This window comes from Piliocolobus tephrosceles, chromosome 4 (genome assembly GCF_002776525.5).
Source record: "Piliocolobus tephrosceles isolate RC106 chromosome 4, ASM277652v3, whole genome shotgun sequence".
Classification (NCBI taxonomy): Eukaryota; Metazoa; Chordata; class Mammalia; order Primates; family Cercopithecidae; genus Piliocolobus; species Piliocolobus tephrosceles.
This window is the reverse complement of record NC_045437.1, coordinates 49,161,393-49,184,236: the sequence shown is the minus strand read 5'-3', so window position 1 is coordinate 49,184,236 and position 22,844 is coordinate 49,161,393. Positions and strand designations below refer to the sequence as shown.

At 43.2% G+C, this 22,844-nt stretch overlaps 1 protein-coding gene across 2 annotated transcripts in view; it reads left to right on the top strand.

The window, feature by feature from the left end:
- The first annotated feature begins 784 nt into the window (after positions 1-784).
- MCCC2 (methylcrotonoyl-CoA carboxylase 2) overlaps positions 785-22,844 on the top strand; it is a 68,125-nt gene continuing 46,065 nt past the window's right edge. For both annotated transcript variants that reach the window (XR_002730837.2, XM_023207946.1), the window contains exons 1-6: positions 785-1,075; positions 6,566-6,632; positions 11,190-11,274; positions 14,266-14,367; positions 17,249-17,376; positions 19,307-19,419. Coding sequence is in view for 1 of the 2 variants with exons in the window: in XM_023207946.1 (XP_023063714.1) it covers positions 947-1,075; positions 6,566-6,632; positions 11,190-11,274; positions 14,266-14,367; positions 17,249-17,376; positions 19,307-19,419 (624 nt within the window). In the remaining variant the exon portion in view is untranslated. The remainder of the gene's footprint in view (positions 1,076-6,565; positions 6,633-11,189; positions 11,275-14,265; positions 14,368-17,248; positions 17,377-19,306; positions 19,420-22,844) is intronic.

Below are 22,844 nucleotides of genomic sequence, written 5' to 3'. Positions count from 1 at the left end.
AGAACGAAAGCAGGGATTTACTGAAAACGAAAGTACACTCCAGTGTGGGAACAGAAGCAGCAGAGCTCAAGGGCCCAGATACAGGATCTTCTTGGGTCCAAGAAGATTGGACCTACTAGAAGACCTACCTACTAGAAGTTTCCTATTGGCCATTTTATGCTCACCTCAAACCTGATTGGTTGCAAAAAGCAAGCAATCAGAGGCTAGGGTGAAGTTACAAAGTTATACTTCTATGCAAAGGAAGACTGGACCCCCAGTCAGTCTGATTGGTTGTGGACAGCAACCATTCAGAGGCTGGAGTTAAGTTACAAAGTTGCAAAGGAGACTCTACCAGTAGTAAGTCTGATTTGTCCTGGACAGCCAGTTTCCTGTCTGCCCTGCGGAAAAGGTGTGGGGTTTGCAAAGGGAGTAGCCTTTGGTGCTTTTGTTACTTAGGCATGGCCAGTTAGGGTTTTCCTTTGAGTTTAGCTCTAGGAAGTCAGCGTGAGACAGCCTTAGGTTCCCTGCCTCCAGACCCTATTCTCCAGCCTCAGGTACAGTCACTATCGTGATATTATCTATCCCTGTTTCAACACAACCCCAATCCAAGCCCAACCTCAGCTTTTTCAGCCCCGCACCGCTTCGGGGGACCCAGTTGGCCACGTGAGGGTCGCTCCGCCCCGGAGACCCGCTCTCCTGCGCTGGGGACTAGACGCGACCTCGCGGGGTTGAAGCTCTGTCCCTTATTGGCTGGGTCAGGGGGCGTGGCACGGCCTGACCAATCGCGGGCGGCGAGCTTAGGCACGTGTCGGGGCAGGCCTGAGAATCTGAGAGGCCTTCTCTGGGGCTGCCAGTAAGCAAACCCAGCAGCAAACCCAGCCGCAGTCCCAGCCAGGCAAGAGGCAGTGGAAAGTGCCGGCTCCCGGCCAGCAAGGGCCGCTTTCTCGCTCTCTCGGTGCCCGCCGCCATGTGGGCCGCCCTGAGGTTAATCCTGCGGCCGTGTGCCCGCGCTTCTCCCGCCGGGCTGCGCGCCTATCACGGGGACTCGGTGGCCTCGCTGGGCACGCAGCCGGACGTGGGCTCTGCCCTCTACCAGGTAGGCTGAGCGCCCCGGTGGCCTGGCCGCCGGTGCCAGGCTAGGAAGCAAGTGGAGGAGGGGAAGGCTTCAACAACTGCTGCTCTCTTGTTCGGAGCCACAGTCGATTCTGTGACGCTCGTGAAGTTTAAAGAAGAAAAGCCTAACAGATAAAAGAAAGTTTAGTTCACTTTTAGAGCTGGCCCTGTACTTTGTGTCTTTGAAATCAGTGGTTCGTAAAGCCTGGTTTAGAATTGTCACCTGGGGAGCTCGTTGAATAGCTACCTGAGCCCCACGCCCACTCTGGACCTTGTGGGTCTCAGGTGGAGTCGCGGTGTTTACGTTGTTAGTGAAGTCCTTAGGGGACTTTGGGCAGCCAGCTTTGGGAACCACTGGCCTAGAGCAGCCCAACGAGTGGCGCTGTGCTTACATACAGCCCTGAATTACACACAGCCCTGAATTAAAAAATTACAACTTTTAAATTTGGGTTTAAAAGTTGGTTATGATGGACGGGCCCGGTGGTTCACGCCTGTAATCCCAGCGCTTTGGGAGGCCCTGGCGGGTGGATTACCTGAGGTCAGGAGTTCGAGACCAGCCTGGCCAACGTGGTGAAACCCAGTCTTTACTAAAAATACAAAAACTAGCTGGGCGTGGTGGCGCGTGCCTGTAATCCCAGCTACTTGGGAGGCTGAGGCAGGAGAATTGCCTGAACTCGGGAGGCAGAGGTTGCAGTGAGCGGAGATTGTGCCATTGTACTCCAGCCTGGGCAACATGAGCGAAACTCTGTCTCAAAAAAAAAAAAAAGTTGGTTATGTTAATAGAAAATATCCCACAGTATCTTTGAGTGACTTTTCTTGGAATTAGGAGGCATCCAATATAAGGCCAAAAAACTCAAAACTTGTGAAATATCAGAGCTGGAAAATTTCATTCTGTTCCCACGATTTCTAAGCCTATACAGATAACATCTAAATAGTGCAAACAACACACAATTATTTGTCAGGACAGAATGTTTAATTCAGAATTATTAAGTGGTTATTGTGGTCCAGGCACTATTTTAGATATTTGGTATAGATGTGTAGGAATGGAACTAATAATTTTGTAGGGAATATGGACAAGAAAGCAGGTAACTGTGGTACAGTGTGAGAAGGGTTGTCTAAAGCCTGAGAAGGTGGTTACAGAAAGCTAAAGGTAGGAAGTAACAGGTGAGATGAATCTTGGATAAGAGCTGGACAAGTTCAGGGTGCAGGATGGAAGGCAAGACTGTACAAACCAAGAGAGTTACGAGAACATAGGTACTGAGTTATGAAAGTGTATATCTGGTGTGAGGACTTGAATTCCATGTCTAGGGCATGGAATTCATGGAACAGTGTCTGGTGATGGGATTGATAGATTATGGGGCCAGATAGTGGAGGATCTTGCATGCAAAAGCCACATTTAGATTCCATTTTGCAGGTTGTCCATTAAAATATTTAAGTAGATAAGTGGCATGATCCTATGGATATGGTAGAATCATCAGTGTGGTGGCAATGTGGAGGATGGATTGATGTAGGGAAAGAACTAGACCTAGGTGACAGTGGAGAGTTGAGTCTTGAGATGAAGGAGTCAAAGTTAGAATTGTATGTAGGAGGGGGGCATAGATACCTGAGGAGCAAAGACTGTAGAGTTAATAACTGAGTGGAAGGGGAAAATGGATGACTTTGGAGTTTTCCAACTGAGCAGAATATTTAGGTAGGTGGAACTGCCATTAATACAAAGAAGGCTTTGGTGATGGGTTTTGTATGACTCACGTTTTGCTAGGTTGTGCTTTGTAACAAACAATCAAAAAATCTCAGTAGCTCACAACAGCAAATATTAGTCTCTCACTTGTTTTTGTTTTGTTTCTTAATCTCTCACTGGTGTTGGTGGCCTTTGGTTAGTTAGCTGCTGCTGTGACTGTTCCACTGCAGGGTAGGTTCAGGTCTGCTCCACGTGTCTTCCCATTCCTGGACTGGGGCTGAAGAGAAGCCCTGAATTAAACGTGCCCTTCTCATGGCCGAAGGCACAGGAGCAAGAGGCTGAACACAAATTGGATTTAAAGTTCTTGCTGGCATGTGATGAAATTCATATGTGCTCATATTAGACAAAGCAAGTCCATGAGGGTGGGGGAGAATGGGATGAATGATCCAGTTTAGCTGTGTTTCCTGATTACAAATAACAGCAACTATAATAAGTAATAATAATGGCAGAAATGTTATAGTGTTCCCATCATTTTTCAAAGGCTTTATATGGTTTTACTCATGTATTTATCATAATGATCCTGTGTAGTAGGTACAATTGTTATTTCTGTTTTATAGATGGGAAAACTGTGGTATATAGCGTCCAAGTAATTTGTCTGAGATAACACAGAGCCTGAATTTGAAGCCAGGTGGTCTGGCTCATAACTCTTGAGTCCAGGATCTTAACTGTTGCTCTATAATGCTTCTCACTCACCCAGCTCTACCTAAGTGGGTTCTATGGTTGAAAAGATGGGGTGGGGACTTGTCAGTGGCTCGGCTGCAATTCATTATGACTGTCAGGCACTAACCTCTGGGGTTGCTCAGCTTCACAAGAAAATCACTAGGTTGTAGAAACTGTTGTTTTGTAGGTGATTACACACACACACACACACACACACACACACACAAACACAAACACACAAACCTGGGGCCCTGAGAGATCAAGATTTGCCAAATGTCAGTATCAGTAAGTAGGGAAACTAAAAGTTGAACTCAGTTTTGCCACTAAACTACACTGCCTCTTGGTTAGTGAGCCTCATCCTAAGGAGGCTAGGTTGGTTGACAAAGGATTGCCTGGGAGGTGAACTGTAGCCAGTACTGGCTCTTCTGTGATTTAAGTCTGATGGGCTGAGCCTAGCACAGATGTTGCCCAGTCTGTAGAGGCAAATGTCAGCTTCAGTGGGTGACTGCTTTTCTTCTTTGACCCACTGGTTGTGTAAGAGTATGTTGTTTAATTTCCATATATTTGTGAATTTTCCAGTCATCCTTCTGCCATTGATTTCTAGTTTCATTCCATTGCGATTGAAAGGATACTTTGGGCCAGGTGTGGTGGCTCACGCCTGTAATCCTAATGCTTTGGAAGCCCGAGGCTTGTAGATCGCTTGAGGTCAGGAGTTCTAGACCAGCCTGGCCAACATGGTGAAACCATGTCTCCACTAAAAAATAAAAAAAATTAGCTAGGTGTGGTGGTGCACGCCTGTAATCCCAGCTACTTGGGAGGGTGAGTCAGGAGAGTCACTTGAACCCGGGAGGCAGAGGTTGCAGTGAGCCGAGACTGTGCTACTGTACTCCAGCCTAGGCTATAGAGCCAGACTCCGTCTCAAAACAAAACAAAACAAAACATAACAACAAACAAACAAAAAACCAACCAAAAAAAGGATACTTTGTATGATTTCAATCTTTTAAAATTTATTAAAATTTGTTTTGTGGCCTGACATGTAGTTTATCTTGGAGAATGTTCCCTGGGCACTTGAGAAAAGTTACTTTTTTCTGCTGTTGTAGGGTGACAATTTCTGTATATATGTGTTAGCTCCAACTGGTTCTTTCCCTAATACCGTGCTACTTCTTTGTTTTTTATTTTCTGGATTTTGCAGAGCAAGAGAATGTAGCAGAAATCATGACCCCCAGAGCCCTTGGAGCTGTAGAAAACAAGAAATAATGGAGATATATTGTAGACTGAATATTCATCTAAGTTTGAACAGTTAGGAAGTTGCTTAGTGTTCTGTCAAATAGAAGGAACTAAATAACTAGAGATGCTAATACATGGGGAGCAAAATGTATTAGTGGGCCAAAGTCTGAATTTCAAAGATGATTAGCTAGTTAAGTATTGTTCAAAAGTAATATGCTGACCAAAGAAAATTTAAAAATACAGAAAGGTTAAAAGTTAGTCCCTCTACCTCTTTTCTACTTCTTACTGTCAATATTTCCTTATGTAGTACCTAGAAAATTTCTGAATACATACCAGCATAGAATTTTATTCTTTTTTTTTTTTTTTTTTTTTTTTTGGGATGGGGTTTTTCTCTTTTTTCCCAGGCTGGAGTGCGATGGCATGATCTTGGCTCATCGCAACCTCCGCCTCCCGGGTTCAAGTGATTCTCTTGCCTCAGCCTCCCGAGTAGCTGGGATTACAGGCATGTGCCACCACGCCCAGCTAATTTTGTATTTTTAGTAGAGATGGGTTTTCTCCATGTTGGTATGGCTGGTCTCGAACTCTGGACCTTAGGTGATCTGCCTGCCTCGGCCTTCTAAAGTGTTGAGATTACAGGTGTGAGCCACCACGGCTGGCCGAGTTTGTTCTTTTTTAATAATTTATTTATTTATTTGAAACAGTCTTACTCTGTCACCCAGGCTGGAGTACAATGGCACGATCCTAGTTCACTGTAGTTTCAAACGCCTGGGCTCCAGAGATCCTTCCACCTCAGTTGGCCAAGTCGCTGGGGCACACCACCATGCCTAGATAATTTTTAAATTTTTATTATTTTTATTTTTATTCTTTTTGTAGAGATGGAAGTCTCCCTGTGTTACTCAGGCTGGTCTCGAACTCCTGGGCTTAAGTGATGCTCCTGCCTCTGCCTCCCAAAGCTCCGAGATTACAGGCGTGAGCCACCACATCCAGCCTATTCTTTTTAAAACATAAAATAGGATCCCTGGCCAGGTGCGGTGGCTCACACCTGTAATCCCAGCACTTTGGGAGGCCGAGGTGGGCGAATCACTCGAGGTCAGGAGTTCAAGATCAGCCTGGCCAACATAGTGAAACTCGGTCTCTATTAAAAATATAATAATTAGCTGGGCGTGGTGGCACACACCTGTAGTCCCAGCTACTTAGGAGGCTCAGGCAGGAGAATTGCTTGATCTCAGGAAGTGGAGGTTGCAGTGAGCCAAGATTGCACCATTGCCCTCCAGCCTGGGCAACAGAGTGAGACTCCGCCCCCAAAAATAAAAATACAAAATTAAAAATAAAAATAGGATCCTTTATTTCCCTCTGGGATTTGTTTTTACAACTGTACTTTGTCAGTAAGCAAGCATTGGTTGGAATCTCAGATAGTGACTGACGGGACAGGAAAAATAAGATGGTGTTCTAACTTTCAAAAAGCTTATATTCCTTAAAATAGGAAAACAAATAGAGATCAATTTAAGTTCAGAAGGTGTTTAAGGAAGAAAGATGTTAAACTGAGTAGGAGTGGCCAGAAGTAGAGTTGAAGATGAGATAAAACATGAATTAGGCTTACAGAGGGTAATATTTGGAGAGATGGACAAGTGGGGTGGTGAAGAAGAGCTTGAACAAGACAGGCAGGGCTGAATCTTTTCCATAGGATCCAGTGGCCCCGTGTGGCTGCCACGGATAGGGGTGGCCCCGTGTGGCGGCCACACAGAGTTGGCACAGACCACTGTGGGTTTTTTCTTTTTTAACCTTTATTTTGGTAAAAAGGAATTGCTTTCTAATATTTCTCTCCCCCCTCCTCTATTTCTGTTTTAGGAGAACTACGAGCAGATGAAAGCACTAGTAAATCAGCTCCATGAACGAGTGGAGCATATAAAACTAGGTAAACACAACATTTATTCCTTAATTTGTGCCTTTACTTAAGATGTCCTAAAATAGTTATTGGTTTTGGGAAAAACGACTGAAATTAAACTTTTGACTTTTTTGTTTTTGAGATGGAGTCTTGCTCCATTGCCCAGGCTGGAGTGCAGTGGTGCCATCTCAGCTTACTGCAACCTCTGCATCCTGGGTTCAAGCAATTCTTCTGCCTCGGCCTCCCAAGTAGTTGGGATTACAGGTGCCTGCCACCATGCCCGTCTAATTTTTGTATTTTTAAAATAGAGACAAGGTTTCACCATATTGGCCAGGCTGGTCTGGAACTCCTGATGTCAAGTAATCCATCTGCCTTGGCCTCCCAAAGTGCTGCAATTATAGACGTGAGCCACTACTCCTGGCTGAGCTTTTGACTCTTAAGACTATGCATTTGTTGGTATGCAGGCATTTAATTTTATTTTTTGTACTACTTGGCCAGTTTCTCTTCATAGAATACTACCACTTTGAGGGGGGGGGGAGTTAGAGATTTAAATTCATAAATTTAATGAATAAATAATTAATTTTTAATTTTTATTATTATTATTTTTTTAAGAGATGAGTTCTTGCTCTATTGCCAGGCTGGCCTCAAACCCCTGGCTCAAGCGATCCTCCCGTCTTGGCCTTCCAAAGTGCTGGGATTACAGGTGTGAGCCACCACACCTGGCCAGTGATTTCTTAGTAGGTGTTTAATATTTCTTCCCTAAGTGCTGAATCTCAGATGGAAAGAATTCTTCATATTTGATTGACTGTTTCAGATAACTTTTATCAACAAGTATATAATACTTAATATATAATACTTTTAATGTAAACTTGTACATTTAGAGTGGAGTAGTTTAAATACTAGATCCCAGGAGTATGAAAATAGTGAAGAAGACTGGATTTGGAAAGTATGGTCTAGAATTGTTTATTTACTTGTTTATTTAGAGACAAGGTCTCCTCAGTCTGTTGCTCCGGCTGTACTCGAAGTCGGGAGCTCAAGTGATCTTCTTGCCTCAGCCTCTCAAGTAGCTGAGACTATACATGTGCCCCGTATGCAGCTGTGGAATTCATACTTTTGAAGCCATTTTAGATTAAGGTGTTGTCTCCAGAAAAAGAATTCAAGCTCTTGCTGAAATGAAAATGTGTTTTGTTAGGGGTGATAACTCAATCGTTATGTCCATTTTGAGAGTTTGATTTGGTGAACCCACTATCCCCCTTAGACATTAAGGTGGTGGGTTTTGGGGCCAGGCATGGTGGCTCACGCCTGTAATCCCAACACTTTGGGAGGCCGAGGCAGGCGGATAACATGAGGTCAGGAATTCGAGACCAGCCTGACCAACATGGTGAAACCCTGTCTCTACTAGAAATACAAAATTAGCCTGTGTGGTGGCACATGCTTGTAATCCCAGCTTCTCAGGAGGCTGAGGCAGGAGAATTGTTTGAACCTGGAAGGCGGAGTTTGCAGTGAGCCAAGATGGTGCCATTGCACTCCAGCCCCTGGGTGACGGAGCAAAACTCTGTCTCTAAAAAAAAAAAAAAAAAAAGATGGTGGGTTTGACTCAATGGAAGGGTGAGGAGTCCTGTGGCATTGGGTGCCTGCTGGGGATAGTGAGTGCTGAGGAACCTTGGTGAAGGCTGGTGGCCACAGGAGGGTAGAGGACTGAGCCAGACTCCCTGGGGAAGGAGGTAGGGAGAATGGGGAAAGGACAAACTTGTCCTTCACAGTTTTGCCAAGAATTAAATGTCAGGGTAGCTTAATTATGTGCTCTGTGAGCCTGCATCAGGAATAACCCTCTTTCTGGTTCTTCCTAATAAAACCTGAATTCACCAGCTGCTCCAAATTGTAAGGCCGCACTCTAGGCAGAATTGCTCAAGAATGATGTTGTCTTTTTTTTTTTTTTTTTTTTTTGAGACGGAGTCTTGCTCTATTGCCCAGGCTGGAGTGCAGTGGCCGGATCTCAGCTCACTGCAAGCTCCGCCTCCCGGGTTTATCCCATTCTCCTGCCTCAGCCTCCCGAGTAGCTGGGACTACAGGCGCCCGCCACCTCGCCCGGCTAGTTTTTTGTTTTTGTTTTTTTTTTTTTTTTTAGTAGAGACGGGGTTTCACGGTGTTAGCCAGGATGGTCTCGATTTCCTGACCTCGTGATCCACCCGTCTCGGCCTCCCAAAGTGCTGGGATTACAGGCTTGAGCCACCGCATCCGGCCAAGAATGATGTTGTCTTAAGCCTTTTTTTTTTTTTTTTTTCTTTACTGAGATGGAGTCTTGCTCTGTCGCTAAGGCTGGAGTGTAATGGCGTGATCTCGGCTCACTACAACCTTGGCCTCCCGGGTTCAACTGATTCTCTTGCCTCAGCCTCCCGAGTAGCTGGGACTACAGGCATGCACCACCACAACCTGGCTAATTTTTCGTAGTTTTAGTAGGATGGGGTTTCACCATGTTGTCCAGGCTGGTCTCAAACTCCTGACCTCAAGTGATCTGCCTACCTCGGCCTCCCAAAGTGCTGGGATTACAGGCATGACCCACCGCGCCCAGTGTTAAGTCCTTTTTTTTTTTTTTCAGTGTGTCTTATCACACCTCTCTGTCACCCCTACCCTCCTCTCCTCCCCTTCTCCGGCTCACCCCTTAGTGGGCACTTTTGCTGATTCTCCAGAGACCTTCACCCAGATCTGGATTTCCTTGCAGTGCCTTAGGTCATTTTTTCTTTAATATGTATTTTGTTTTTCTTTCCAACTTTTATTTTAGGTTTGGGGATACATTTGCAGGTTTGTTACATGAGTAAATTGCACGTTGTGGGAGTTTTGTGTACAAATAATTTTGTCTACCAGTTAAACAGGATTATTGACATATAATTGACATACAGTAAACTGTTATTTAAAGTGTGCAATTTGATGAGTTTTGACATGTGTATACACCCATGAAACCATCTGGGCAATCAAAATAATGAACATATAATTCCCTAAAGCTTCCTTGGCCCTGTGTAACCTCTTCGTCCCTCCCTCCCCCTCCCCTCAACACACCTCAGCAGGGACTCAGCCAGTAGTTGGAGAAAAGAGAAAAGAGAAAAGCAATTTGACTTAACTCACACTATCTTATACAGAAGTCTGTCTTTCCCTCCCAGAAGTATTTTCATTTTAAAAGATTAGACATGTGATACAATTTTCTTGGCAACCTAAAGGCAGATTTAATCTTAAAAATATGCTATGTATCTCTTCAGGGAAGAAAAAATTCCTTTCGGGTATAGCAGAGTCCAGGTTTGAAAAATAAGGTCATAGCTGGGTGTGGTGGCCCACACTTATAATCCTAACACTTTGGGAGGCTGAGGCAGAAAGGCTGCTTGAGTCTGATCTTGAGGTTACAGTGAGCTGTGACCACGCCACTGCACTCCAGCCTCGATGACCAAGCAAGACCCTGTGTCAAAACAAAGAAAGGCTGTGTGCAGTGGCTCATGCCCATAATCCCAGCACTTTGGGAGGTCAAGGCAGGAGAATTGCATGAAACCAGGTGTTTGAAACCAGCCTGAGCAACATAGTGAGACCTCATCACAAAAATTTAGCTGGGACTACATGCCTGTAGTCCTAGCTGCTGGGAAGCCTGAAGTGAGAGGATCACTTGAGTTTAGGAGTTCAAAGCTGTGGTGAGTCATGATGGCACCACAGCACTCCAGCCTGGATGACAGAGTAAATTTTGTCTCAAAAAAAAAAAAAAAAAAAAAAAAAATCCTACGTGGAAGATTGTTTGAAATTATTTTCTTGCCTAAATAAACAAAGAAATAACTTTCTGAAATAGCTGAACATTTCATTAGACAAAGACTATATTAAGATGAAATTCTTGGGCACCAATAAAAATAAACTAATTTTTCATTATTAAAGGTACAATTTGATACTTCTGTTCTTGCTCCATTACCTTGGTTTGCCGAGAAAGGGTTATAGATATTCCCAAGAATACCCCAGTGGGCTCTTCAGTTATAATTTTCTTTGTCTGTCATGATGTGAGCAATGTTGAAAAGCACTGAAGACAATCTCTGAGTCAAATAAGGGGACTTTTAAATTGCTAAAGTGTTCAACTCACCCAGTTGCAAGCCTAAAAAGTTACAGATCACTAATGTCTTCTTTAGGTAAATTTACTGCACTTATCATGGAAGTAATCTCTAAAATTATATTTTTACCTGGTACAAATGAAGATAGGAATTTTCCAGATCTATCATAGCATGTATGTAATAAATGTGGCGGAGATGAGGCAATATTTGCAATATGTGAGCTGCGGAGAAAATACTCCGTAATTTAAATAACTACTAGTGAATTCAGAACATATAGACTCTAGTATATACTCTATAATCAGGGATAGATTGATTTTTAATACCAGTTTTTATAATTACTTCAGAAAATTGGCAACTTGTGATTTGAGTGAATGATTAGCCTTTTCTCAGAGGATATGTTGAACTTTTAAAAAGTGCTATATTTTGTATTAAGTATTACATTTCTCTGGCATTAAGTTGAGACCTTTTTATCGTGTCAATCTAATCTAATCTAATCATGTTTTTATCATAGGTGGTGGTGAGAAAGCCCGAGCACTTCACATATCAAGAGGAAAACTATTGCCCAGAGAAAGAATTGACAGTCTCATAGACCCAGGGTGCGTACATAGCCAAGTACTGACTCAGAGTGTTCTCTGTTCTATGGTACTTTATTAGACAGTCTTGTAAATCAGTTATTTTGAATTCTAGTTCTCATCGTAAGATTCAGAAACATGTGTTTATTGAGAGCCTACTATGTGTCAAGCACTATGTGTTGATGTGTTTATTGAGAGCCTACTATGTGTCAGGTACTAGTGCTATATCAGTGACCAAAACAGATGCAGATCTTTGCCCTACTGGAGTTTGCATCATAGCAAAGGGAGACAGAAAACAACAGTAAAGATTGTAACTTCTGTAATGTGTTAGTAAGTGATAAATATTGTGAGAAAAAGAAAAGGTAGCCCAGAGTAAAGGAGAGGAAGATAAGGGGCAAGTTGCAGTTTTAAGGGGTGGTGCCAAGGTAGGCCTCATTGAGAAGGTGATGTCTGAGCAAAGATTTGAAAGAGGAGAGAGAGAGAGAGAGCCTTGTAACCCTCAGGGGAAAGAGTGTTTCAGGCAGAGGGAACGGCCAGTGCAAAGGCCCTGAGGTAGGAGTGTGCCAGATAATGCTGGTATGCTCAAGGGGCAGCCAGAAGGCTGGGGTGGTTGTGGTGGAGGGAGGGAGGGGAGAGGAGTAGGAGATGGGTCAGATCTTGTATGGCCTTGTGGGTTATTGTAAAGGTTTTGGTTTTCACCATGGGAGAAATGGGGAACTATTGTAGGATTTTGAACAGGAGATGATTATGATCTGACATAGCTTAAAAGAGTGATTCTGGCTGCTGTGTTGTGAGTAGACGGAGCAGCAAGGGTGGAAGCCCTGTGACCAGTTAGAGGGCGATTGCAGGGATTTGAGGGAGATGTGATAGGGACTCGGCCTAGGGTGGTGGTAGTGGTGGTGGTAGGAGTGCAGGGTTCTGGATGTATTGTGAAGACAGAGCCAACCCAACAGGATTTCCTGAAGGATTGGATATGGGGTACACGGGAGAGAAAGGGGTAAGTGAAAACTCCCAAAGTGTTTTTTCTCCTGACATGTACACACACATCCAACCTGGAGACAGCACTGTTAACACCTAGTATATTATCCTTCGAGGCCATTTGTATGCATATATATACCAGACACCTACATTTTTAAAAAACAAAAATGAAATCATGCTAAATTTGCTGTTTTGTAACCAACTCTCTTTTTTCCCTCCTAATGTATCTTGACCATGTAAGTGAGTGAGAGGCAGACTCGTGGTTAAGAGCCTGGCCCCTGGAGCAAGATGGCTTATGAAGCTCCTGGCTCTGCCACTTACTTACTGTGTAACCTTAGACAAGTGACTTGATCTCTGTGTGTTTCAGTTTCCTCATCAGGAAACCAGGGTCACAATAGGATCCATCTCAGAAGGTGGTTCTAAGGAGGACATGAGTGAGTCTTTTTTTTTTTTTTTTTGAGACGGAGGCTCACTCTGTCGCCAGGCTGGAGTGCAGTGTCACGATCTTGGTTCACTGCAACCTCCACCTCCTGGGTTCAAGCAATTCTCCTGCCTCAGCCTCCCAAGTAGCTGGATTACAGGTGCGCACCACCATGCCCAGCTAATTTCTGTATTTTTAGTAGGGACGGGTTTTCACCATGTTGACCAGGATGGTCTCAATCTCTTGACCTTGTGATCTGCCTGCCTCGGCCTCCCAAAGTGCCGGGATTACAGGCATGAGCCACCGCGCCATGCTGTAAGTGAGTGTTTCTAAAGCCCTTAGAAGAGAGCCTGGCACTTGGAAAGGATTTTTATTTTTATTAATTAATTAATTAATTAATTAATTAATTTTTTGAGATGGAGTCTTGCCCTGTTGCCCAGGCTGGAGTGCAGTGGCGCCATCTCGGCTCACTGAAACCTCTGCCTTCTGCCTTCTGGATTCTGGTGATTCTCCTACCTCAGCCTCCCGAGTAGCTGGGATTATAGCCAGGTGCCAACATGCCTGGCTAATTTATTTTATTTTATTTTTATTTTTATTTTTAGTAGAGACGGGGTTTCACCATGTTATCCAGGCTGGTCTGAAACTCCTGACCTCAGGTGATCCACCTCTCTCGGCCTCCCAAAGTGCTGAGATTACAGGCATGAGCCACCGTGCCTGGCCGTTTATTTGTTTTTTGAGACAGGGTCTCATTCCATTGCCCAGGCTGGAGTGCAGTAGCACAGTCACAGCTCACTGGTCAAGCCCAGCCTTGACCTCCTGGGCTCAAGTGATTCTTCCACCTCAGCCTTCCAAGTAGTTGGGACCACAGGCGTGTGCCATCCTGCCCAGCTATGTTAAAAATTTTTTTTTTTTGTAAAGATGGGATTTCCCCATGTTGCTCAGGCTGGTCTCAAACTCCTGGGCTCAAGCAGTGCACCCACATGAGCCCCACAAAGTGTTGGGATTACAGGCATGAGCCACCCCACCTACCTCCAAAAATTTTTAAGAGATGGGGTCTCAGCTGGGCACGGTGGGTCACGCCTGTAATCCCAGCACTTTGTGAGGCCGAGGTGGGCAGATCACTTTCAGGTAAGGAGTTTGAGACCAGCCTGGCCAACATGGTGAAACCCCGTCTCTACTAAAAATCCAAAAAATTAGCTGGTCGTGGTGGTGTGTGCCTGTAATCCCAGCTACTCGGGAGGCTGAGGCCAGAGAATCGCTTGAACCCAGGAGGTGGAGGTTGTAGTGAGCTGAGATCGCGCCACTGCACTCCAGCCTGGGTGACAGGGCGAGACTCCATCTCAAAAAAAAAAGAGATGGGGTCTCACTATGTTGTCCTGGCTGGCCTCCAACTCCTGGCCTCAAACAATCCTCTTCTCTCAGCCTCCTGAATAACTGGGATTACAGACTTGAGCTACCACACCCATTTTAGATTTTTAAAAATGGATTTTATGTACAACATGTGTATTTGAAACATTGTCCCATTGAGGAAAAATCTTTTCCTTTTCCACGTGTAACTGTTTAAATGTGTAGTTTTTAATGACATTAATTCAAACAACATCCTTTCTTCCCTTTAGGTCTCCATTTCTGGAATTATCCCAGTTTGCAGGTTACCAGTTATATGACAATGAGGAGGTTCCCGGAGGTGGCATTATTACAGGCATTGGAAGAGTATCAGGGTGAGTATTCTACCTGTGCTTCATAATGTGGGTTAAGAAGAAGATTTGATGAGGCACAGGCATCCAGCACTCACTTTGCATATTAGCATGCGATTTATATGCTATTTATATTATGTAGGACTGGCTGGGCATGGTGGCTTACACCTGTAATCCCAGCAGTTTGGGAGGCCGAGGTGGGTGGATTACCTGAGGTCAGGAGTTTGAGATCAGGCGGGCCAACATGGTGAAACCCTGTCTGTACTAAAAATAAAAAAATAAGCCAGCATAGTGGCACACACCTGTAGTCCCAGCTACTCGGGAGGCTGAGGCAGGAGAATCGCTTGAACCTGGGAGGTGGAGGTTGCAGTGAGCTGAGATCAAGCCACTGCACTCCAGCCTGGTGACAGAGCAAGACTCCGTCTCAAAAAAAAAAATAAAAAAGATTTCTTTCCATGGAGACAAGATCATGGAAGGTGACCAGTCTTTATCTTTTCACTAGAGATGCTCTAGTATTAGATATTATGGCTGAAAAAAATTCAGTCATTTAATAGGTATAAAGTAGCACTTAATTATAGATTCTTTCTTTTTTCCTTTTTTGTTTTTTTTTAAGAGATGGTGTCTTGCTCTGTTGCCTTGGCTAATCTTGAACTTCTGGGCTCAAATGATGTTGAATGTAGGCTAGCACATCATTATAATTTTGTTTTTTTTTTTGAGTTGGGGTCTTACTCTGTTGTCCAGGCTGGAGTGTAGTGGCGTGATCATAGCTTACTGTAGCCTCAAACTCCTGGCATCAAGTGATCTTCCTGCCTCGGCCTCCCAAAGTGCTGGGATTACAAACATGAGCCACTGCCCTGGCCTTCATTATAGTTCAAATTCAACTTTTTTACATAAAAATTGTTGTTGAATGGTTTATATTATCACTACTCTTTCTCTGACAAATGACAGATGAACTGGGTTTGCTCCAATTAAGCAAAAAAGAGAATATATTGGTTCTCTTATCTGGTAGAGTCTGGGCATGGCGGATCTGGGAGCTCAAACGGTCTTAGGTATTATTAAGTCCCAGGCTGTTTTCTGCTCCTGACCCTGACTTGCTGTATGTTGGCTTTGTTTCTAGGCAGCCTCCCTAAATCCAGAGGCAGCGATGGTCATAGGCAGTTCCTGGTTTATATTCTATAAGTTTAGCAGCTGCAGTGGAAGGCAAGATCTGCTTAGGCTTAGACCCTGTCCCTTTGCCGAACCTCAGTGGGAAGTCTGGGTAGAAAGACCTGGTCCCTGTGCCCCCCTTTAAGGTGGGCTCTGGGGTCAGTCCTACTTGACCCACCTGGGTTAAAGATAAGAGGCAGTTTCTGAAAGAAAGTTTAGTTTTGTTGCCAAATAATAGATGCTGGGTAGGCAAAACCAATAGATATGCAATCTAGTATTTTTTTTTTGAGACAGAGTCTCGCTCTGTCACCCAGGCTAGAGTACAGTGGCGTGATCTCGGCTCACTGCAAGCTCTGCCTCCCGGGTTCACGCCATTCTAGGTGTTAACACCTAGTATTTTTGTGGGCCAATTTGATTTCTCATTCTGTAACAGGTCTGTGACCTTTAATAGACAAGCAGATATGGCTATGTCCCTTGTCCATGGTCACATATCTAGCAAGTTGGTGGAGCCAGAATTTCAGTCTCACTTTGTCTGACTTCACAGCCTGGCCTCCTTCCAGTACCAGAGCTTCTTAAACTTTCTACCGTAGCACCCCCAGTGGTAGGAAGTGTGAGCACACACTCTGGAGGGTGAGGCTATGGCCCAGCAACCTATGAGAAGCCTACATTTCCTTTGAGGTCTAGTTCGTTTAATGTTAAATCATTAAAAGTTTGCATTCTACTCTATAAAATTGTTCATTGCAGTGCAGAAAAAGGTTTTATATGACCTAGGGAATAAAATTGACGCTCAAAGAAGAGTCCTCTCTGTCTTGTGGTGAGCCCTGCTGGCCACATATCCTAGTATGAGAAGCCCAGCACTACCCTGTGCTGGGTGTTCAGTTGCCGTTCTCTATTTTCAGCGGGGATTTAATGACTCGCTCTTTAGAGTTGTAGGCAGCATAAAGTGAGGTAACACAAACATCATAAACATAAAGAAAATTGAATTTTGTGAAGAGCACACTCTTGTCATCTCAGATTTCAAGGGTACCTCTAACCTTGAGGTTTCATGCCAGTGCTGTGCAGCTTCCCCAGCCAGCCATTGTTGTCGGCCGCCCTGCTCTTTGTGACTCATACCCAGTAGACTGGTTATGGTGAGAAAGGGCACTGTTGATGACTCAGTACACCTTTCATGTGTTTTTAGTATATTAGTTTAAAGTTTGCATTCATTCTGACTTCACGCAAGATAAACGTTATATTTTAGACTACTTGTAGTTTTGTAGAAAACCATGGGGCTGTAATGTTGAAGAACAAAAATACAAAAAATAAATCTTAGTACTATAGGTCAGTTTTCATTTTTGCAAAATACCCTCCTAAAAGGAGACTCTGAAGGCTTATTATGAGGAAATTCTTTTCCCTTGAGACTTGGATTTTTTTTTTTTCATTGTTATCATCTTGTTAGGACGCTTTCATTCAAAGAATCATTATGACACATGGCTTAGGTTGTTAGTTTTTCCATTACTAATCTAGGACCGATGACTCTTCAAAAACCAAGTATGAGTTTATAAACTTGTTAAAAGTAATCATTTTGTATTATATAAATGAATATGTGAACTGTGATTAAAGCTTGCATTTATGTCCTAAGACTGTTGCCTGCTAATGGATGTTAATAGTAATGTGTACTAGAAGTTGAAGGTTGTACTGGGGTGTCTTGTAATGAGTGTAATTAGTTTTGAATAAATCTCTTATAAATTCTCTCTCCAATGAAATTTCTGCCTTTTAGAGTAGAATGCATGATTATTGCCAATGATGCCACTGTCAAAGGAGGTACCTACTACCCTGTGACTGTGAAAAAACAATTACGGGCACAAGAAATTGCCATGCAAAACAGGCTCCCCTGCATCTACTTAGGCAAGTCACAAGAGTGGTGAAATACACTATTATTAGCTGGTAAAATGCAAGATACTTGGGAAGGCTGTATGTATTACATTTGGGATGGGTATTTTAAGAATGTGTTGCTGGGCACGGTGGCTCAAGCCTGTAATCCCAGCACTTTGGGAGGCCGAGACGGGCGGATCACGAGGGAGGTCAGGAGATCGAGACCATCCTGGCTAACACGGTGAAAACCCGTCTCTACTAAAAAATACAAAAAACTAGCCGGGCGAGATGGCGGGTGCCTGTAGTCCCAGCTACTCAGGCTGGGAGGCTGAGGCAGGAGAATGGCGTAAACCCGGGAGGCGGAGCTTGCAGTGAGCTGAGATCCAGCCACTGCACTCCAGCCTGGGCGACAGAGTGAGACTCCGTCTCCAAAAAAAAAAAAAAAAAAAAAAAAAAGTGTTGATTTCTCCCATAATTATAAAGGAAACACAAGTTCTTTGCTGAAAACTCTGGGGGAAAGTAACCAGGAACTGCTCATAGTGCTAGTGCATAATAGACATTTTGATGCATGCCAGTTTTTTTCTCTACACGTTGTGTAGTTTTTAAAAATTTTTTTTTTTTTTTTTTTTTTTTTTTTTGAGGCGGAGTCTCGCTCTGTCGCCCGGACTGGAATGCAGTGGCCAGATCTCAGCTCACTGCAAGCTCTGCCTTCTGGGTTTATGCCATTCTCCTGCCTCAGCCTCCCGAGTAGCTGGGACTACAGGCGCCCACCACCTCGCCCGGCTAGTTTTTGTATTTTTAGTAGAGACGGGGTTTCAGGTTTTAAAAAATTTTTGTTCTCTAGATTCTGTTTTTCTTTTAACCTTATGGATTCAAACTATGAAAAAAATTAGTCAATATTTATAGATCTCTTGAGTGCCAGGTACTGTGTTAAATGTTCAAATATTATATAATTTGAGCAGATGTAATTTAAAGTAAATTTAATTTCCAATGAAAGTAAACCTATATTTGAAATTAGAATACATTTAAATCAAAGAACCTGAAAGCAAAGCAGTTTAAAAGGGGCCTTTCCTGGATATTGGGTTAGTCTGGTAAAATTCCAACATATGTTGGTCATTTATGCAGGTATTTGAACGGGTACTGGTGTAGAGGTATTTTTTGTTTTTATTTGTTCTGTGAAATTGAATTTACCTGGTTAACCCACAATACAAACTGCTCTGCACATAGAGAAAATAGCAAATGAGGCCCAGCTGCTTGCAGTTGCTGTGCGGGTCATTATAGGGGATACAGTGAGGGGGATTTTGTTGTCTCTGTCTTCAGCGAGCTCATAATGAATTGGACACAGCATATAATATGCAACCAACAAAAGACTTAATGGTTGCAGATTCTGAACAAAGTGCTTTCTATATATTTTTCAAGTCGCCCTAATATACGATATGGCTCCTTTTGTTATCTTCATTTCATGGGTAAGGAAACCGAGGCATAGGATGGCTAGGAAACACACCTGTAATCACACAGCTATGAAGTAATGAGCTCGGCTTTGAACGCAGCTGACATATGTATCCACCACTCCAATCTGCAATAAAAACAGTATTAGAAGGCAATATGTATAAATTGTTATATGAATTCTGTAGATGGTTTTTGTATTGGTTTGGAAGAAGGAAAGAGACTTTTCCACCTTAACTCTTCAAGAATTTATGATGTTTCTGGGGCTTTAGCTGATCCTCAAAGGAGAGCATGTTCTAAATATTTCAAGGAGAATTTTGCACAGAGGTAGGGAAGCCTAATGAGTTTGGGGCAATGAATCCTTTTGGCTGCATTGGGGGTTTGGAGAACGAGGCTCTATAATAGTTTAGAAAGGGCAAGTTTTTTGTGAATGTGACTAAGAACCGATACTGTCAGTGATACAAGTTTCCCTCTTGTTCATAGAGATACTTATTTTTCTCATTTTCCTTGTCTTCAGCTGATTCAGGAGGAGCATACTTACCTCGACAAGCTGATGTGTTTGCAGATCGAGACCACTTTGGCCGTTTGTTCTATAATCAGGCAATTATGTCTTCTAAAAATATTGCACAGGTAATTTTTCATGAATGAAGTGTACAGTGGTGCTTTTTACTCCAAATGTCTTTACTAATTAGGTACTCTGTGGTGGCTTGAAAGTAAAACAGAATTTAAAACAAAATCTAATCTTTTTCCACAGAGAGTATCTTAGGTTGTCTCCAACTAGAGCCTTTTATTAACTATAGGAATAGTCCTATGTTGTAATACGATTATTAAAACAGGTTTTAGGCCAGGCGCGGTGACTTACTCCTGTAATCCCAGCACTTTGGGAGGCCGAGGTGGGCGGATCACGTGGTCAGGAGATCGAGACTATCCTGGCTAACACGGTGAAACCCCATCTCTACTAAAAACACAAAAAATTAGCTGGGTGTGGTGGCACGTGCCTGTAGTCCCAGCTACTTGGGAGACTGAGGCAGGAGAATTGCTTGAACCTGGGAGGCGGAGGTTGCAATGAGCTGAAATTGTGCCACTGCACTCCAGCCTGATGATGAAACGAGACTCCATCTCAAACAAACAAACAAAAAACAGGTTTTTAAAAGGAAAACAGGGTTTAAAAAGAAAGGGCTCCAGTAATTCCTTTTCTAGGGCTATGCCTAGGGAAACTCTAATATATGCATGAAGAGATACTTAGAAGAGTTCATGCCCGGGCACTGTGGCTTGTGCCTGAAATCCCAGCACTTTGGGAGGCTGAAGTGAGAGGATCACTTGAGCCCAGGAGTGAGAGACCAGCCTGGGCAACATAGGGAGACCCCGTTTCTATAAAAAAATAAAAAATTAGCCGAGTGTGGTGTGGCACATGCCTGTGGTTCCAGCTTTCAGGACGCTGAGGTAGGAGGATCACTTGAGCCTGGGAGTTTGGGGCTGCAGCGAGCTGTGGTTGCACCACTGCACTCCAGCCTGGGCAACAGAATGAGACCCTGTCTCAAAAAAAAAAAAAAAAAAAAAAGAAAGAAAAATTCATTGTAGCGTTGTCTATTAGAGCAAAAGTTAGAGAATAGCCTAACTGTCCATTAATGGGAAATTAATAATACAGTTTTATCTGTTAAAAGGAATGAACTAAAATTGCATCTGTCAACATAAGTCTCAAAAAGTAGATTGAGTAAAAAAATACTAGAATCAATGTACAGCTAACTACTATGTATGTAAAGGTTAAATACATCAAATCCTACTGTATATTATTTGTGTACAAATATGCACGTGGGAGTGGTGATACACTCAGCTTTAGAACAGTGGTTGCCTCTGAGGTGGGAAGGAGGAGACAGGGATGAGGTGGGAGATAGATAGGCACTTCAGCTATATCTCAAACACTGTATTCCTTTTTTTTTTTTTTTTTTTTTTTACAGAGTCTCACTCTGTCACCCAGGCTAGAGTACAGTGGCGTGATCTCGGCTCACTGCAAGCTCTGCCTCCCGGGTTCACGCCATTCTCCTGCCTCAGCCTCCTGAATAGCTGGGACTACAGGCACTCACCACCATGCCCAGCTAATTTTTTGTATTTTTAGTAGAGACGGGTTTTCACCGTGTTAGCCAGGATGATCTCAATCTCCTGACCTCGTGATCCTCCTGCCTCGGCTTCCCAAAGTGCTGGGATAACAGGCATGAGCCACTACGCCCGGCCAAATACGTTATTCCTTAAAAAAAAGATCTGAAGTAAATTTTGCCTAATGTCAAGATTTATTAAGACTAGGTATTAGGCTAATGGATGTTTGTTATTCTGTAATCTTTTTTGCATCGTTGGAATATTTATAATACAGATACTGCTACTGTGTTTTCATTTCCTTATAGCATTTCTTAAGTTTGTCATATTTTTATTAATATTCTGATTAATTAATCTACACTTGCAATTATTGTATATCTTTTTGATTTTTCTATCAACATAGTTGGTTGTAATTGTTTATGGTATATTTTACTGTTACACAATGACCTTGCCTACCTTTATGCTTTATTTATCTAAATAGAAACTTCGGCTTTGCTTACTTTTGCACAGATGGCCGTTGCATTATCTATATGAAATTCTTATTATGATCTCCAGTTAATCTGGTATTATAATTTTATCTTTTAGAGAAACAGGATCTTGCTATGTTGGCCAGGCTGGTCTCAAACTCTTGGCCTCAAGCAATCCTTCTGCCTCAGCCTCCCAATGTGCTGGGATTACAAGCCTGAGCCAACATGCTGGGCCTGGTGTTATAATTTTTATAACTTACCTTTTATTAGTTTCCTAGGGCTGTTGTAGCAAATGATCACAAATAGGGTGGATTAAAACAACAGAAATTTATGTATTTATTTAGAGATGAATGTCTTGATATGTTGCTCAGGCTGGTCTTGAGCTCCTGACCTCAGACGATCCTCCCACCTTAGCCTTGCGAGTAGCTGGGTTTATAGGCGTGAGCCACCATGCTTGGCTAACATAAATTTATTCTGTGAAGTTCTGGAAGCCATAACTCTGCAGTCAAGGTAGCAGCGGGGCTGTGCTTCCAGGGGACATTCTGTTCCTTTCCTAGCCTCTTCCAGCTCCTGGTGGCTCCAGGTATTCCCCTGGCTTATGGCTACCTCCCTCCCATATCTGCCTCCATCTGCACATGACCTTCTCTGGGTATCTGGGTCTTCTCCTTCTCTGTCTTATAAGAACACTTGTCATTGGATTTAGGGACCACCCAGGTAATCCACAAGATTCTTAATTATATCTGCAAAGATACCTTTTTCAAATAAGATCACCTTTACAGATTCTGGGGATTAGGATATGGCTATATCTTTTTGTCATTTGTTGGGGGAGGCTACTATTTAAGCACTATAGCCCCCTATCATCTAACATGTTCTTTGCTGTGTCTTTCTGCTGCCTGCTGAAGTCTCTATTCCTGTGGAACTTTGAAGTTTGAAGTGCTTTAAAATCAGATCTTTTAAAAATCAAAAGTGTACATACTTCTTGGAATAAGCAATACCTGCTTATGATAAAAAACTCAAAATATCTGAAGGACATTTGACTGAATATCTATCTTCCTTTTACTTATTTTATTTTTGTTTTTTAAAAATATTAGGGCTGGGCATAGTGGCTCATGCCTATAATCCCAGTACTTTGGGAGGCCAAGGCAGGAGGATTGCCTGAGCCCAGATGAGACCAACCTGGGCACACACCTGTGGTCCTAGCTGTTTGGGAGGCTGAGGTGGAAGGATTACTTGAGCCCAGGAGGTTGAGGCTTCAGTGAGCCATGATTGCACCACTGCACTCCAGCCTGAGTGACAGAATGAGACACTGTCTCCAGAAAATATATACATTTATAATATATGATATATCAAAGAAGGAAGATGGAGTAAGTACTAGTGTTTTCAGTACGAAGAAAAGTGCTCACACAAAGCCTGACATCTTCAGTGCAGATTTCAGGTTTAGGGCTCATATATTCAGGAAAGGGTCAGAAAAGATACTATGGAGACTCAATATATGAT